General features: G+C 46.1%; 1 protein-coding gene across 4 annotated transcripts in view; it reads left to right on the top strand.

Moving 5' to 3' along the window:
- The window catches only part of CCDC25 (coiled-coil domain containing 25), a 120999-nt gene that overhangs the window by 93588 nt on the left and 8063 nt on the right, over positions 1 to 19348 (top strand). For all 4 annotated transcript variants that reach the window (XM_068104954.2, XM_078783721.1, XM_068104955.2 and 1 more), the window contains 2 exons: positions 16034 to 16236; positions 16462 to 16507. In XM_068104954.2, the coding sequence (XP_067961055.1) occupies positions 16034 to 16236; positions 16462 to 16507 (249 nt within the window). The remainder of the gene's footprint in view (positions 1 to 16033; positions 16237 to 16461; positions 16508 to 19348) is intronic.

The following is a 19348-nucleotide window of genomic DNA, read 5'->3' on the forward strand; positions in this document are numbered from 1 at the left end:
AATATACCTGGCAAGTTAAAAGTATATCGGACCCGTGGTTGTCGAGAAACAGCGGTCACAGACAAACGTACAGACAGAGATTACTGGAATTATAGATAGATAGATATATATATATATATATATATATATATATATATATATATATATATATATATATAGTTGATAACCCTTTCACATTCATGATCATATATATATATATTGTAACGATTTTGAGAAGTGTAACGGGTTTTGAGAAGTGTAACGGGTTTTGAGAAGTGTAACGGGTTTTGAGGAGTGTAACAATTTTGGAGGAAGGGTAACGGATGTGAAGAGTATGGTTTTGGTATGGTAACATCCTGGTAATGTAAATAATGGTCGCAGCCGTCCTCCTAATTAATTTCATAGAACATACACGCAGGTCACGATATATCTTTTAAATAGTGTATTTCCTTATTCCATGTAGGCTAAGTATGTGTTTTCCACTAGATTGACTTTGCATTGTATCAAACAAAATAAGCGTAGGCCCTTCCAATTTCCCCAAAACCTCCCTTCCAATTGCCTTCCGCATTTTGGCTGGTTTTCTTCAAACCACCATTGGCCACGAGGTAAGGTTGGAGAAGAAAGGCGTGGCTCCACCTCGTCAGAAGAGGGCAGGAGTGAACCGGCCCTAACAGCCAATCAACACCGCGGTGAGTGACCCGGTAGGCGTGCCCTCGGAGCCGGCGGCTTAATTCCGCCGGAGGTGATAAAAGCGACTGCAGGGGACTGCTTTACGAGTCCAGATGAGAGATGACTGGAGAGAGGCCTTGAGAGATACGCTGGGGGATGACCTGGAAGAGGAGCGCAATCCACCGCAAGCCCTACCTACCTACCTACCTGCCTGCCTGCAATACCCCCCTGTCGTTGGAGAGACGCGCTGAACGGAGGGAGACGGCTCCACCCCAGGAAGAGGAGCAGGTGTGCCGAGCCAGCGCGTGACGGCCGCGGATACGCGACGGAGGTTTTCCCGCCAAAACCGCGAGGGGTGCTGCGGCCTCCGACCTTGCCTTCCTCCACGCGTCCACCTCAGCTATTCCTTCCTGCAATATCCACCGTGTGAGTGTGAACGTCCTGTCCTACTCGTTTGTCTTGGGGATTAAGTAAATGAAATAGAATAAGTTAACAATGCACTGTGTGACTGCTCTTTTCCATCTATTGCTGTAAATAATATTGGTCGCTCTAAAATATTGCTTGTGTGTGTATAATAAATCTGTTCTTCCTCCGTATTCTTCTTCTTCTTTTTCATTCTCTTGCGATCGCTTTAGAGATTTCCCGATTGAATATCCGTGGGGCGATCTGGTCAACGTCGGGTGAAATCGGGTTTTAATCGGGGAGTAACTGTTCGGACGCGGTTAAATACACCACCGCTCGGTCCATATAACATCTAAAAGCCGCGTCTGTAACAATTGGTAGTCAGGAGATGGGATTCGGACCTGGGACTAAATTTGTTAGGCCCAAATTTTGGAACACCAATTGTGTTATTACTGTAACAATTGGTGTCTGGGAGTGGAATTCGGGTCCCGAACCAAATTTTTAAAAACATCTAGAAAAAAAAAATTTTTGGTCAAAATTACGAGCTGCCGAAATTTATTTTGTTTTATAAAGCAAAACCCGAATTTTGAGATCGCGCCATGGACAATCAAGGCGATCGGATGTCGGTGGGAGAGATAGACAGGGTGGAATCGACCCAGGACCTCGGGGAAATGTATGTGGAGGAAAGGGAGGAGGAGAAAAATGGCAATGTGGTTGCGGAGGTTTCAGACGCACAAAATGGCGCCCTCGCGCACGTGGTTGAGGAGGCCACGGTCGCGGAACCAATGAGCGCGACCCAAATGCAAGCCTTCATGACCCAATTCATGGTGGAAATGCAGAAAAAAAACGACAGTATGGAACAAATGGAAAGCAGAATTATGGGGCAAATGGGGGTAATGAGGGACGAAGCGAGGGGTACCGGTGGGAAGTTAGACAATAATTTTGAGGGATTAGACAAGAAATTTGAGGGATTAGACAAGAAATTTGAGGGGTTAGACAATGGGATAGAAGGGGTGAAAAATGGGTTAATGGGGTTAGAAAATAGGATGGAGGACAAATTGCGGGAAATAGGGGAACAATCCGCCCGGGAAATCGAACAGATGGGGAACCAGATGGAGGAAATACGACGAGGGGTGAGTGAGGAGGTCTCGGGGCTACGCGAGGAGGTAAAGCGAGGCGAAAAGCGTATCGAGAAAGAGGTGAGAAATAATACGGCAAAGTTACAAGGGGGAATAGAAGATCTGACGGAGGAGGTGGAGCAGCTGACAGAGGGACAAACTAAGTTAGTGGAGCAGGTTCAAAAGAACACTGCGGTACTAGGAGGGTTAAAGGCGACACAAAAAGAAATTAAAAACGAATTAATAGCGACGCAGAGGCAATGTCAGATGGTACGGGAGGAACTGACAATGAGGGTGGAAGAGGTGACAGAAGCAATGGAGACGAAGGACCGGGAGGTAAGGACGCACGTAGAAACGGTCACGGTAGCCTTAGAGGACGAACTTGAGGAGACGCACCGGGAAATAAAAGAGGTTAAACAAAAACTAGAGGAAGTGGGAGAAGAGGTGAGTGAAATTAAGAGGGGACGGACAGAAACTAAGAGGGAGATAAAGGAGGAGGTAATGGAATATGTACAAGGTCTGTGTTCAAATCATGATGCGGTGCTCACTAACCAAATAAAAAGTTTGCAGGTGGCAGAGAAGGTGCGACGAGGTACGGAGGTGAGTGGCAATGTACATGATGTGAGGGGAGATTCAGTCGGCTTGGGGATTGGTTTGGATCCGGGTGTTCGTGAAAGGCCGTTGGTGAGGTGTGTGACAGGACAGGTGTGCGAAAAAAGGGGTGTGCGAGAATGTCCGACCATGGGGTGTGTGAGGAAAAAGTGCACGCCGAGGAGTGAGTGTGCCGTCAAGAGTGAATTGGTCAAAGCGCGTGTGCGAGGGAGCACAGGGAAGCGCGGTGTGGTGAGTGTTACGGAGGAAGTAACGAAAAAGTGTGCGCGGGAGGACGCGCGAGAAAGGTGTGTAACGGACGGGTGCATGGGGAAAGCGCATGCTGTCAAGAGTAAGGGAGAATGCATGCCTGTGGTGAGTGTTACGGAGGAAGTAACGAAAAAGTGTGCGCGGGAGGACGCGCGAGAAAGGTGTGTAACGGACGGGTGCATGGGGAAAGCGCATGCTGTCAAGAGTAAGGGAGAATGCATGCCTGTGGTGAGTGTTACGGAGGAAGTAACGAAGAAGTGTGCGCGGGAGGATGCGCGAGAAAGGTGTGTAACGGACGGGTGCATGGGGAAAGCGCATGCTGTCAAGAGTAAGGGTGAGTGCGCGACTGAGAGTGGAGGTGAGAGTAGTGAGAGTGAAACGGAGCGTGAGCTGGTTGTGATAGGTGAGCGAGGATGTACACCTGGGATGGAAGGATGCACACCTGGAATGGTAGAGCGTGAGTGGGAATGCACGCTGGAATTGGTAGTGAGACACGTGGTTGGGTGTGCGGGTGAGAGCACACCTGTGATTGTCACAAAGGAGGTGACCGAGGAGGGGGCGCGAAGCGGTGTATTGGTGAGGTGTGCGAGCAACGAATGTGTGCCAAAGTGTTCGGTGGTCAGGTGTGTGACCAAGTCGGTGAGCGGAGTGAGTGTACCGAGGTGTGAAAGAAAAGGTACGAGGAGAATGGGAACGGCTGCATGTATGAGCAAGAAAGAGGTAGCGTATGCATGTAAGCCTGCAGGTGAAGCGTCGACGGTAGCCGGGTTAAAGGTTAGGTCGACTTTTAGCCGGATCGGGCCCTCGGTGCGTGCCGGGCTTCGCGTGCCGCGAGAACCAGCGGAGATCCGAGCCACGGCGGGTTCGAAAGGACCGCCGTGCGCGATCCACGCTGGGCCTCGCGTGGAGCGGCCGCGTCCGGGCTCCACAAGGCGGAGCGGGCAGCTCGATAGGAAGGGTCGTCATGGCGACCACTTTCTATTGAGACGTGCCGGCAGGTCGAGATCGGGACATTGGATGGCTCCACGCCGAAGTGGTGCATGGGATCTCGGCCCGGGTAAGCCTCCGTCCCTGCCCCGAATGCGGGACGTATCCAGCCGCTGGCAAAAAAAAACGACCCGCGTTCATTGCTCGGCTGTACGAAGCCGGGCTGTAGATGTGAATTGGCGCACCGAGAGGATGTAATAAGTAGACGGGTGATGTGAATTGGCGCACCGAGAGGATGTAATAAGTAGACGGGTGATGGTGATAGTGATAGTAGTGATTTGAAACGAAATTTAGAAAAGTGAATAGAATTGGCAGTAAATGGAAAATTTTTGAATTGTTGGATTTGGACGAGCGAAATTGGTAGTGAGAGACCCCCGATGTGGTGGGATGGCAAATCCACCATCCCTCACAGGTGGGGGCAAATGCGCAATAGTTTATGGGGTGGCTATGACAACCGAGCCAGGGAGGGCTTGGATAATGATAGGGATCTAGCGAAGATGACCTTAGGTAACGATAAGGTTAGTTAGTGACTGATACCTGTAGTGGGGACGCAGGTAGGTTAGTGTGGTTGATAATGACGTGGGAGCGCAATAGTTTAAAGGGACGACTGGGAAGCGCAAGTTTCAGAGGGGAGAAGTTAGCTGAGATGATGCCGTGTGTGTGAGGATTGAACAGGTGAGAATGGAACAGGTGTGATTGCACAGGTGTGCAACTGACAGGTGGATGGAGCAGTGTATGAGTGAGTGATGGTGATTGTGTATTGTGATGACCAAGTGGTCCAGGAAGAAAGGAGGGTGCAGGTGGCACCAGGTGAGATTGCACAGGTGTGCAACGACAGGTGAATGGAGGGCAGGTGTATGGAATAAATGGTATGGAGTATTGGAATGGATGGTCGTGGAGTGAGTATGGTGGAAATTGTGGAGTGGAGTGGATGGTGCGAAGGTGTGAATGGGGGAAGAGTGGACCCCCATCACGGATACCCGGGGCGGGTAGTGTAAGTGTTAGGTAGAGGGTATAGGTAAATTGTAGTTGGATATTGGCATCTGTGGTGCGGGTGACAGAATGGTATGTGGATGGGTGCGTTGGTGTTGTGGAAATGGCTGGGCGTGTAGCCTGTTAGTGTGTGTAGTTGGTTTGGGCACTCCACCACTGTAAGGATGTCGGCCAGGTGAGGTCGCAGGTGGGCTCTGGGAGCCGGTAGTAGTTGTGTGGATGGGGCCCGAGGATCCGGAGGACGGACCCGGGTAGCCCAGTGCCAGAGGGCACCAAGGGGTGACAGAGCCAGGAGAGGGGCTGTCCCCAGTTAGTTAGGTTAGGGTGAGGAGCTAGGTAAGCTCGGGTGGCAACTACAGTGGTGGAGGTGTGCAGGTGGGTAGACCTGTTGGGAGAGGTACACGCCGCAGCCCAGAAATTGTGCTAGAGCACCGGGAGATGAATCGGGGGAGTGAGACCCCAAATTGAGAAGCACCACAGTTTGGTCAATGGGAATTGGTTTTTAGAACCACATAGAGTAAGATTGCCAATGGATTGGCAGGGAAAGACCCCGGGTAGTGTAAAGTGTGTTAAAGTCATTTAGAGGATAGTTAGGATGAAGGATCTCCTCGCACCATCTGCATCCACTCACCTGAGGTGACAGGTACTCCACACCATGCCATGTTTTGATTATTTTTTATGATGCAAATGTTTGGATTGTGAGACGCATCATGACGTGGGTGTGACATTGTGCTTTGATGTTCCATCTCTGCCTCCTTATGAGGATTGATGATGAATTTGATGATGGCAAATTTTGAAGTAGAGGGATTGTGGTGACGAATTTGGTATAAGGGAAATATGGGGAAGACGTGACAGTAGTGACGAATTTGTAAATGGGTAGATTTTGTAAATATGGGGTAAGAGCAAGGGTAGTGTAGGTGACAGGGGGGTGACGTACGGTAGGGACGAGCTTTCTCACTTCGCCCTCCGTACGCATTTCACCTTGCATTGCCTTGTTTGACGTGTACCCTTGTGACCTTACCCCTCGCTCAATTGTCTTTCTTTTGTCTCCCACATGACCTGTGCGCCATTGGGTGCCGAGGGGAGCGTGCGTGAGGTGGCCATTGTGCGCCCGAGATTCCCAGAACCAGCATGCATTGCGTTGATGTACCACTTTATGGACCGCTGTTCTGCGGCCAAGTACCACTTGATGGACCCCAGGTTCTGGGGCAGGGCACCTCTGTTGGAAACCGGCCATAGTGGCCAGGGAATCTTGCTTGCGGACCTCGGTAAGGTGGCACCTATGCCAAGGAGGTGGACCACCCTTAGTTGGCCCCTGAGGCCCTAAATAAAAATGGACACAAGTTGTGCTTTTTATTATGTCCAAATAGGCCGCATGAAGCCTGAAGACGTCGGGAAGAACATCGGCCCAGCAGAGAAAGAGAAGACCACCACCAGTTGTTTTGTTGTGTTTATTATGAACCATGGTAACCGCACCGGATGGTGTTTTTGGGTGCTTTGTGGTGTTTGGGTGCTTTTGGGTGCTTTGGTGGTATTGGTACTGGTGCATCGATGCAATGCGTGCTGTCTCCTCCCTCCCAACAGGAATTTCTTTTTCTTGTTCCCTAAAAAGAAAAAAAAAAAAAAAAAAAAGAGAAAAACACAGGTCCTGGGTTGCGTTGTAAATAAGAAATCACGTCATTGTAAATAATGCTCCCCACCGTAAATGTATAGTTTGAGAATAATCCCGTAATTCGGTTAGCTGTGGGCTTGAGTCTGTTAGACAGGATGCAATGCAATAGGGGGACATACTTATTTGTGTTTTAAAATTGTCACACTCAGGGTCAGGTTAATTGTAGAGGGAATTACACCTACATGTCACACTCAGTTAAGTCTAGTAGGCCCGAGGACGTGCCTGAAGAAAGGAGGGTGCAGTGTAACGATTTTGAGAAGTGTAACGGGTTTTGAGAAGTGTAACGGGTTTTGAGAAGTGTAACGGGTTTTGAGGAGTGTAACAATTTTGGAGGAAGGGTAACGGATGTGAAGAGTATGGTTTTGGTATGGTAACATCCTGGTAATGTAAATAATGGTCGCAGCCGTCCTCCTAATTAATTTCATAGAACATACACGCAGGTCACGATATATCTTTTAAATAGTGTATTTCCTTATTCCATGTAGGCTAAGTATGTGTTTTCCACTAGATTGACTTTGCATTGTATCAAACAAAATAAGCGTAGGCCCTTCCAATTTCCCCAAAACCTCCCTTCCAATTGCCTTCCGCATTTTGGCTGGTTTTCTTCAAACCACCATTGGCCACGAGGTAAGGTTGGAGAAGAAAGGCGTGGCTCCACCTCGTCAGAAGAGGGCAGGAGTGAACCGGCCCTAACAGCCAATCAACACCGCGGTGAGTGACCCGGTAGGCGTGCCCTCGGAGCCGGCGGCTTAATTCCGCCGGAGGTGATAAAAGCGACTGCAGGGGACTGCTTTACGAGTCCAGATGAGAGATGACTGGAGAGAGGCCTTGAGAGATACGCTGGGGGATGACCTGGAAGAGGAGCGCAATCCACCGCAAGCCCTACCTACCTACCTACCTGCCTGCCTGCAATACCCCCCTGTCGTTGGAGAGACGCGCTGAACGGAGGGAGACGGCTCCACCCCAGGAAGAGGAGCAGGTGTGCCGAGCCAGCGCGTGACGGCCGCGGATACGCGACGGAGGTTTTCCCGCCAAAACCGCGAGGGGTGCTGCGGCCTCCGACCTTGCCTTCCTCCACGCGTCCACCTCAGCTATTCCTTCCTGCAATATCCACCGTGTGAGTGTGAACGTCCTGTCCTACTCGTTTGTCTTGGGGATTAAGTAAATGAAATAGAATAAGTTAACAATGCACTGTGTGACTGCTCTTTTCCATCTATTGCTGTAAATAATATTGGTCGCTCTAAAATATTGCTTGTGTGTGTATAATAAATCTGTTCTTCCTCCGTATTCTTCTTCTTCTTTTTCATTCTCTTGCGATCGCTTTAGAGATTTCCCGATTGAATATCCGTGGGGCGATCTGGTCAACGTCGGGTGAAATCGGGTTTTAATCGGGGAGTAACTGTTCGGACGCGGTTAAATACACCACCGCTCGGTCCATATAACATCTAAAAGCCGCGTCTGTAACAATATTGTTGCGGATCTCACCGTCGGCCCTTTTTCCCCTTACCAAGGGGGGATTAATCCCCTTGTCTGCGACTGACCGACGTGAGTCCTGAAGCTGCCCAGCTCCCTCCAGAGGCAGGTGAGCAACCTCGTTCGAGACCGCGGACAAGATGTTATTTGCCGAGCGGATTAGCAGCCGCGGCTCGAACCATTAGCAATACTACACCCGATCCTAAACGTTGGCCAAATCGTGCCACAGGTATTCAATGGGGAAATCACAAAGGCGATCGGCCGAGGAAGAACAAGAAGGCAAAGGTAGGAAATGACAGGATTTATTATTATTTACACAAGACTAAAGGAAGAAAAGCAATCAAAGTAATATACAGAAAATGGAAGGATCAGAAGGACACAGAGCAATTTCTAGCATACCATACCTAATCTAATTTACATTACTAGGGCATGCCCGTACTATATATATATCTAAAATTATATCCCCCCCCTCTATTTACATGAAATGGTTTGGTCCAAAGCGAACGGCTTGCGAGTACGGTGACAATCCCCCCCCTCTATTTACATGAAATGGTTTGGTCCAAAGCGAACGGCTTGCGGAGTTTGGTAAAGAAATCGCCATAGCTCGGTAACTACTTCTCCGATTAATATGAAACCTTGAAAAGGCACATCCTCGGGTCCCCAGCAATATACCTGGCAAGTTTCAAGTATATCGGACCGGTAGTTGTCGAGAAACAGCGGTCGCATACACACAGAGACACACACAGACACACACACAGAGATTACTGGAATTATAGATAGATAATGCCCTTAAAGAGGGGTTTTGCGTTTCTGATTTCCACACAATCTGATAATAGGAGCATTATAATCGACACATGCAAAAACCTTTAGAGATCCATGTTTCATTTTCTCCATAAGAAATAACATGCCCCCAACTTTGTTGATTTTCGAACCCACTAACATATGTCATTTTTTTATTTCAGGTGAGGCCTATGCTTGATTATGGAGCATGCTAGCAGGGTAGCTCCTGACCCTGGCAGGAAGTGTATCCTCCATGTGGGAAAAGCAGATGAGACCACTGGCAACATCGCACCCATCACTGAAGACCATTGGTCATCCATCATCAATGTAGCAGCAAGGAGGAGACAAAAACGAAATTTTGTCACATCCAAGTACTATACGATAATTCAGTCGCTGCCAGATGAATCCGACAGTAGCCATGGCTATCACATGAACTGTTACAAAAACTTTACTGCCGTGCCACGTGATGATACAACAGAAAAAACCCAGACACATGCATCAAGTGAGAAGACCCTGCGTTCATCATGTGATTTTGCCCCGTCAACGTCTACCTCGGGTATTTTCCCACGCATTTGCCTGTTTTGCAAGAAAGCTAGGAAGAAGAAGGGTGGTAGAGAAGAACATCTTGGTGAATGTGAAACTCTCGAAGCTGAGATAAAAATAAAAACTGCTGCAGCTGATAAAAAGGACAACAGCCTTCTTGGACTGATCTCTGGTGTAGACTTTCGATGTAAAGAGGTTCGGTACCATCACAGTTGCAGAAGTACTTACCTTTCCAATGCACAGTCTCTCCATAGGCCTACTGCTATTGCAGGTAGCATTTCTTTGTTAGGTTTATATGCTTACATCGAGAAATCAGTTATATTTGGCAAAAGGCCTGAACTTCTTACATCCATCTTCACTCGGTACCAAGAGCTTTGTGAAGACGCCGGTGAGACTCCAATTTCTACAGCCAGAAATTTGGCAACAAACTTACAGAATAAATTTGGTGACATAATTAGGGTAGAGTGTAAAGATAGGGCTAGAAAGGCAGGGGCCATTGTTTATCCCACAGGTTTCGGTGAGCACCTTATCCATACAGCCTATGATTATGCAGCATCGCCTGAAGCTGTCATTCATAAGGCTGCCTTACTCTTGCGTAAAGCAATCAAACATGCACAAATCACACCTCTACCTGAACCTCCCACTCTGCAAAACCTGTATGAGGGTGAAGTTACTGTCCCAGATATGTTGATAGATTTCTTTCAGGTCTTGTACGGGGGCCCCAATCAAAACTTGTACACTCCAAAACTCAAACGTCGTGCCTTGTCCTCAAGCCAGGATGCCTTATTCGTTACTCAAAGGGGGAAAGTAAAACCAGCCAAACAGATAATTCTCGGAATGGCAATCAAGTCTATGACTGGTAGCAGGAAGCTGATTGAAATGTTGAACAGATTTGGCCATGTTGTCAATTACCACACCATTGAGACACTGGAGACATCCTTAGGAGATGCCATTCAGAGTACGGAGCAGACCTGTCCGGAGGGAACCCTTCTTGATCAGGTGTTTGGTTTGGCGTTCGACAATTTTGATGAACTGTCTGAGACATTGTCAGGAGCCGACACTCTTCACGATACAATGGGTATCTTGTATCAAAATAAAGATGTGGTAGGGACAAGCAGACCCGTTAATCAAGTTGCGCCAACAACATCACAGCCAGAAAAAGTATCAAGAAAGAGAAAACTGCATGTTCGGGAACAGCCCCTTGAGCCATACCGTAAAAAACCCCGAATGGGCACATTTGATTATGAAACCACCGATGTTGACAACCGGCCTGCTAATCGGAAGCTAGCTCTAGACAAGGACCTTGCATGGATGATATGTCATGCCTTGCAGATGGCTAACATTCCCATGTGGGTAGGATTCAATGCTTTGATATGCCCAGACACAACTCCAGAACAAAATGTCTTGTATATGAAAAACTTGAACAAGCCGATAACGTCGCTTGATGTTATACAGGATACCCTAATCACCACACAGAATTGTGCGCAAGAGTGCGGTCAGCAGTATGGTGTTGTAACCTATGACCTCAATGCTGCCAAACCTGCCATGCAGATTCAGGTTACCGAGTCGCCCAGGTTCGACAAGGTCTTCATCATGCTTGGTCCATTCCACATAGAAATGGCTTTCTTTAAAGCCCTAGGGAAACTGATCGATGCATCTGGTGGCCCAGAAATGCTGCGAGACACAGATGTCCTAGCTGCTGGATCCCTGAATGGTTTTCTGAGTGGCAAGCACTTCAACAGATGCAAACGGTTGCACCCGATACTGGCCTTGGCATTTGAACTGATACACTTCCAAGCATTCCTTGAGACATTTGAAGGCAATGATGAAGTTGAAGATTTACTTTCAAGGTTTCAAACAAAACAGGATGAAGAGACATGGACACAAATAGAATCATCTTCTGCGTTCACAAGATGTGTCACGTCATACAAGGAGTATGCTGTCCAAACCCGATCAGGGACACATGGACCAACTGCCCAATTCTGGATGATTTACATCGACTTTATCCACGACTTCCACCTTCTGGAGCGAGCAATTCGAACAAACGACGTAGACCTGTTCACTCATGCACTAACACCAATCATACACTTGTTCTTCGCCACAAACCATGTCAATTACTGACGGTGGCTCACAAAGTTTCAGTTGGACTTGGTAAACATGGACAGTACTCACCCAGGACTTCGTTCTATCTTGGAAAACGGTGTCTTTACTGTTAAAAGGACTGACAAGGCATTCAGTAGATGCCCAGTAGATCTTACACTGGAACAGACAGTAAATGCCGATTCTGCATCCAGACGGACTGGTATATCATCCATGACAAACAACTTCAGTGCACGTCTTTGCTGGATGTTAACCAAGTCCACCAGAGCAGCAATTATATCAAGGGCATTAGCAATGACCGGATTATCTCAAACGGAAGACATCACAGCTGAACTCCGCCCAGCCCGCATCAGAAAGGACACAAGCGATTTGCATAAGGTTGTAAACCAGATAAAAGACTCATGCAATCCATTTAAGTACACTGAAATATCGGATAGGCTGTACAACATCAGCACTGGTAAGGCAGCGACAGATTCCATCAAGACATGTTTGCTGGCCATCCGGGAGAAAGGACAAGCCAGATACAACGAATTTGTTGATGCCTGCATTGAAGATCCAAATCGGTTTGAACGGCCAATCAAAAGGGAGAAGCTCAGAACCTTCACGGAAAATGGCACAGTAAATAAGCGTAACAGAGACAAACGTGTTGCATCACTTGTGTGCACTCGTGACCTTATGGGACGCCTGGTTGTCATTGCTTGTCAGACAAAACTTGATTTGAAACATATCTTTTCATATCCACTGACACCGGTTCCACTGTCCATGTGCAGCACAGACGGTTGTATGGTCAAGACGGAAAAGAGTGGCCTTCTGGAGCTGTTAGAGAGCAAAGTTCCCTCTGTCACACCAAGCTCAGTTGATGCCTATGTGGTTGATGGTATGTTCCTGCTACATGTTCTTCCACCCCACATTCCAGGAACGTATGGAGCCTTGGCAGCCGGCATTTTAAGACAAGTCACCGCTCTCTCCCGTGGAAGAGTGCATCTCATCTTTGACGCATATCCAGTCCTATCAATAAAAGACTGTGAAAGAGCAAGAAGAGGTCTGGATGACACAGACAAGAAAGAATACGCCATATCTGGACCTGAACAGCACCGCCCGAGAAATATCTTGGATTGTCTAAAGTCAAGATCATTCAAAGAGAAGCTACCAAAATTCCTGGCAATGGAATGGGAGGCCCAGCAATATGCAGACATAATTCAAGGACGACTTGTGTATCTCTCGTATCTTGGAGCATGCTACCTTTTCTACGTGAAAGATGGGAAAGTCATGAAGGAAGAAGTAGAGACCTTGAAAACCAATCATGAAGAAGCTGACACCTTGATCTGCACTCAGGTTCGTCACATTGACAAGGAAAATGCGAAGAACATAGCAGTCAGGGCATCAGATACAGATGTCGCCGTCATTCTGCTGTATCACTGCAGGCAGTTTAAAGCACATATTTGGATGGATGTTGGGACATCGGGAAGGAATGACAGGCGATTCATAGACATCACTGCAATTAGCAAAGTCTTGGAAACCCCACTCTGTCAAGCACTAGCTGGCTTCCATGCATTTACGGGATCAGATTACACATCTGCCTTCTTCAAAAAAGGAAAGAAACGTCCCTTCAAAATTCTTGAGGGTTATAAGGATGCTCAAGACGCATTTGCAGAGATGGCAACGGACAACTTGGGATTGGATTCAGTGGAAGTAATCATGTCTTTCACTGCAAGAATGTATGGAGCCAAGCCAATTCAAGCACTTTCACTCAATGCACACCGCTATAAAGTGTTTCAGAAGACATATGCACCAAAGGCCACAGCGAAGAATCCTCTTGAGAACCTTCGGGGCATCGATGCAACCATGATACCACCGTGTGAAACCGAGGTCTCCCAGCAAATCAAGCGTGCATCATTTGTTGCCAAAATGTGGGCGGATGCCAACAAAAAGATGATATGTCAACAGCCAACTGCAGAAAATGGCTGGGAGGTTCAAGGGCAAGCCTACGACGTCATATGGTTTGATGGACCACAGATACCTGGATCTCTTGTTCCTGATGAAGGAGAAACTGAAACTGATGCCGAGGATAATGACAACTTTGAACCCTGCTCTTCTGATGAGGACATTTTGCAATCCGATGAAGATGACGAACAGTAACTCTTAATTTCAAATCTCAGATACAATGTATGTTACACTTACAGGAGGACAAGGCACTGCAAACAGTTTCCAATACGTTTTCTAACATTCTAAACACTAGGAATTCGTCGAAGGATGCATTCAGTGTTTGGTTCTTGTGCAGGAGTGTTTTGTGCTCGAGTTTTAGGCCTACTTAATTATCCAGGTGTTATCGATGTACAGTGTACAGTAGTTGCCATTTAACTTTCCAATCAGATTGAGAGGGTTAAATGCCCTGTTCTTAAGTGACCTCCGCACCACAATTTTTTTTCTTAACTTGTTTATTGATGAGGGGGCCATTCTCTATACATTTTGAATCTGGTTTCAGTTTTGTAGCTTACATGTCAAATAAAACTAGTTCAAAGGTCATTCAGTCAAAATTGGCATTTTTGACCTGTTCTTAAGTGACCTCCCAAGCACAAATTTTATTCTTAAGGTGGTGCTCGTTGATTAGGGGACCCGTACTCTACATTTTCCATGTGGTTTCAGTTTTGTAGCTTACATGTCAAATAACAGTGTAAATAGCCATGGGGGCCAAATAGGTACATTTTAAAATGTTTTCGCTGATTGAAATCAAAGGAAGTGGTAAGATTGGAAAAATTTCTGCTTCTCATGTATCTCACTTCAGGCTCCACTGATATAGGTTTCATTGACAACGCCATGTGTGTATCATGTGGCATGTTGTAATCAAACAGTAATTAAGAGCTGGAAACCCCTATTCCGTGACATTTGACCTCTTCTTAAGTGACCTTACCACCACATATTCTGTTCTTAAGTTGTTGTTTATTGATGAGGGGACCATTCTCTACATGTTGTATGTGATTTCAGTTTTGTAGCTTATATGTCAAATAAAGGCCTAATTAGCACTAATTAATGTTGTTCTTAAGTGACCTCCCCACCAGAAATTTTCTTCTTAAGTTGCAGATTTGTAGTCGGTGGAGATCACCCTACCACTTGGCATATGAGTTGGTCTGGTAGTCTCTATGTCAAATAAAACCAATCTGGGGGGTACTTTGAGTGGCGCCCCCCTACCCCACCCACCGCTAGCTGCACTTAAGAATTGGCTTTCTGGGGTCAGGTAAGCTACCTGTACCACACCAGCATGACAAAGCTTTTGTAGTTTCCATGTCAAATAAAATCCACCTATCTCTCGGACCAAAAGGCGCCCTCCAGAGGAGCACCTTCACCGCTCACTCAGCAAATCGCAACGTAATGGGAGACGAAGCGGTCGCACACACACATCCCCGACAGACGGTAGGATGTTGGGGTAAAGCCGACGCGAAGCAAAACCTTTGTTGGTGTCCGAAGCGCGAGGTTCAAAATGGCCGACGGCTGTTACGTGAGTCGATGCGACTAGGCAAGGATTCGTCGAAATCTCAGCGCCCAAACCTGACCGCAGATTTCTCAATTCCAGCGATAATTCCTATCGCCGGATGTCCTTTCAAGGAACTCAAAATTCCCTCGCGACTTTCGGTAGACCACGCTCGCTACTGAGCCTCGACGTCACGCGTCTTCTCCGACTTTGCTCGCCACCCCTCCTCTTCTTCTCTCCCCTCGTCTTCCGGTTCGGTTTCCGGTATCATTTAAAGTTAGCCTTTTAAACTTTAGATAACTGTTCATGAATAATAAACCTTTTGAGAATAATAATAGTACATAATATCAGAAATATGTCAAGTGGGTGAAAACACAACAACGGAAGTTACGAATCCATAACAACCTTCACACCTTCCAGACGTTTTAATACCCTTTAGACACCTTTGACCCTTTTATACATTTTAGGACAGTTTTGACCACTTCAGACAATTACAACCTTGAGACCCCTTCAACCCTTTAGGAGCCATTTCGACCTTTTCAAACCATTTAGACCAATTTAGACCTTTCAGACCTTTCAACCTTTAGACCTTCAGACCATTTGACCTTTCCAACTTTTCAGACCTTTGATGTTTACACATTTACAAATAGACCATTTAGAACTTTCATTTGCAATCAACGACCTTTCATTTATTTGCTACAGAAAATACACCACACAAAACAAGTGCTGGTGAAGGTCTGCAATCTCTGATTGCTCTTTCTTGTTTTATTTGCAGCTTTGCTTGCATTTATTTTTGCTTTTCGATCTGTTTTATGTTTTTAAATTTTTGTGACTATCTGTGATTGTCCACTTACATTTCAATGTCATCCCCCTCCTAGTAAGTTTGGTTCCAAGACCACAATTATACCGGTGCATATGCTGCTGCTCTTTGATTACTATAGAAATAATGTTTTCTTGAGAGAAATTGGTTGTTTTTGTTTTTGTAAGGTACGGACAATCACAGTGGAGAAGAGGCAAAATGATGTGATTAATCGGTTGAACAAGACGAAACAGGAACAGACAGCAGACCTTGCCTCGGAAAAAGAAGCACGGAATCGTGAGGAGATCGCTGAGCGAAAGGCCCTAGCACAGGAAGAAAGACAGCGCATGAAGGAGGAAGAGAAGAAGTCCAAGGAGATGGAAGCCTTAAGGTCTTGCTTGCTTTTGGGGTTCGCAACGTTTCTGATTTTTAATGTCGCTTTGATTAAACCTTGTGGTTCTTCGAGCAATGTAGTCAAATTTCCATTGTTTGCAATCCATTGCTATTGGGTAATCGAACAACAGGTCTGCTTGGTTTTCATGAGTCTGACCATTTTACCTGCAGTTAAGATGAGTTCTTGGAAATGATTTCGTTTGTATCACGATTTGTTTTCCAGGAATTATTCTGCATTGATGGACCCAGGATGCATGTCTTCTAACCAGGTAAAAAAAAAAAGAATAAAAGAGTATTTCAGCTTTCAAAGATTTCTTGAGCAATTTTGAGCTTCACCACAAACTAGTGTCAATGTTTATTCTTGACAAAATCATTTTAATTCATTTATTTGTAAGAATTCCACATTAAACCGAAACAAGAAGCATGGAATTCAATTTCTGAGGTTAATTAAATTGGGATGAATTTACTTCTTTTTACGGCGTAGCCCATCGGGCAGAGCTGTCTATAACAGTGTTTGTCCGTCCGCATGTATGTATGTATGTATGTATGTATGTATGTATGTATGTATGTCCCCTCAAACGTATACCAATCAGAGCTGAGAATCTGGTCACATGACAGGGTGATATGATTACGTCTGATGTCATTATGGCGGTGCGGTGTCTGACTCACCACCCTCCGCCATTTTGATTTTATATGCCGTTCATGCCGAACATATCATCGAACCTGTCATATATCACAATCGCCATGCTCTACCTTGACGTTTTTCATTCAGTGTGAAACACAAACAAACCGATTGTTGAAATGACCATCAAATATCGAAACTATCGGCGTTACTGTACGGCTCTTCCAACAATACTGTACGTATAGGCCTTAGGCGTTATGCCTCACCTTCCGCTTCAAACAAATGAAGCCCGGATTTCTTAATACAGTAGTGTATCGTTTCAGTAGTATCGTTTTCGTAATAATAATATTACAGTAAATATAACCATAACACTTTCATCCCAATGTCGTGAATGGAAAATTGATGGATTGAAGCCGTGTATGGTTCATGATCAGCGATAAGCGGTGTTCGGCATTAATATTAATAATCGCGGAAGTAGGGAATTAGCCTCGGTTTTTAAAAAATAATATAATTTTCGTAATAATAACGTAACATTATTATAGTAAATCTAATCGTGACGCTAATCCCTTTGTAGTGACTGCAACGTTACTGGAGGATAAATATATATCTTATATATATTAAAGTAGCGGCAGTTTTGTGTCCGGCCATCATGCTACGTCATTACGTATATGATGTCATTACGGCGTAAACACCCACTCACTTCGAGAGCGGCAGTAAAGGTAATTCCTCTTTGGGGTATATAGATTACATTCGATATATGGTGGGGTCTCAAGAACTTTGGCTGTGTTCATTTACCAAGTTTCTTGTGGAGAGATCGTCAAGTGGTTTAAGCATTCGAGCAAGCACTCCATTCAAAACCATTAAGGAACGGCTGGCTTGGCAAGTGCTAGCTAGCTGCTTGGTAAATGAGCACACCTCCAACCCTTGTGGGGTATATAGATTACAGTAGATCTTCGCTCAGTTCTGTAAGTAAAACTTTCCTCATGGATGTCGGGATTCCTCCAAATTTCCTTGTTTAATGTTATAAACAGCATTAGTGACTGTTTAAAAAGCTAATATGTGTTTGTGGTTTATAATATTTTACAAGCCCGGCTATGCCGCTATCATTTTGTTCTTGTTTTCTGTCCCCTGTCGCACCGCGGAGCGAAAGGGGGACTATGGTTTTCCCCTCCGTCCGTGCGTGCGTGCGTCCGTGCGTCCATCCATGCGTGCGTGCGTGCATGCGTGCGTGCATAAGCGAAGGACCGAATTTCTAATTTGGTGTGTGGGTGCAACCCACGTCAAAATCCAAGATGACCACCGCCATGTATGTCGGAACCTTGTGAGCGAAATATCTTGAAAAATAAACGAACTACTAACTTCTAATCTGGTGTGTGGGTGTATCTAGGCATAAGGAAGAAAGCTATTGGAAATTGGGTTGCCACCTCAAAATCCAAGATGGCCGCCGCCATGTATGTCTGAACCTTGTGAGTGGAATATCTTGAAAAATAAACGAACTACTAACTTCTAATCTGGTGTGTGGGTGTATCTCTGCATAAGGAAGAACGATATTGAAAATTGGGTCGCCACGTCAAAATCCAAGATGGCCGCCGCCATGTATGTCTGAACCTTGTGAGCGGAATATCTTGAAAAATAAGTGAAGTACCAACTTCTAATCGGGTGTGTGGGTGTACCTAGGCATAAGGAAGAATGCTATTGAAAATTGGGTCGCCACGTCAAAATCCAAGATGGCCGCCACCATATATATGTCTGAACCTTGTGAGCAAAATAACTTGGAAAAATATACGAACTACTAACTTCTAATCTGGTGTGTCGGTGTATCTACGCATAAGGGAGAACGCTATTGAAAATTGGGTCGCCACGTCAAAATCCAAGAGGGCCGCCTTGCGTCTTTCACTTTGTCAACTCACATCACTTCACCGACGGAGGACCTAGGCGTAACGCTTGTTGTATACATAGTTGAGGCTCAATGGAGAGCTAGTTCATGCAGGAATGGAGAAGGAAACTCCAAGGAAGAAAAACTGGAAAACTAGGAGGAGGGATTTGGGTGGGGTTAACGAGGGTAGAAAAGATCATGGTTTTGGATTTTGGATGATCTGAGATAGTGATGAACAACTGTCTTGAAGACCTGAAGGGAAGAATGAGATGGAAGAGGATGTGGAAAGTTCATTCCACACGTGGGGAAAAAAAGAGGAACAAATGAGTAGAGGTGAGCAGTGATTCTAGATTTAGGTAGTTTCACCAGGACGGGTTGATGGTGGATGCTCTGAGCCCCTGCAGAAACCTTGGGTTGGGGGGCTGGGGGGGGGGGGGAGGGGGGAAGCATGGAAAGAGCAGGGGAAACAAAATTGGACAAAACGGCAAAGCCTCTACAGGTATTGAAAGTCTACATTGCATCATCCACTGGCAAGACTGAATGTCTGTCATGCGCCTTTGTTCCAAACATGCTTCACTTTGTGGCATGGCATTCATTCATGGCATTTTAATT

Source organism: Myxine glutinosa, chromosome 8, assembly GCF_964187855.1.
Source record: "Myxine glutinosa chromosome 8, kmMyxGlut1.1, whole genome shotgun sequence".
Classification (NCBI taxonomy): Eukaryota; Metazoa; Chordata; class Myxini; order Myxiniformes; family Myxinidae; genus Myxine; species Myxine glutinosa.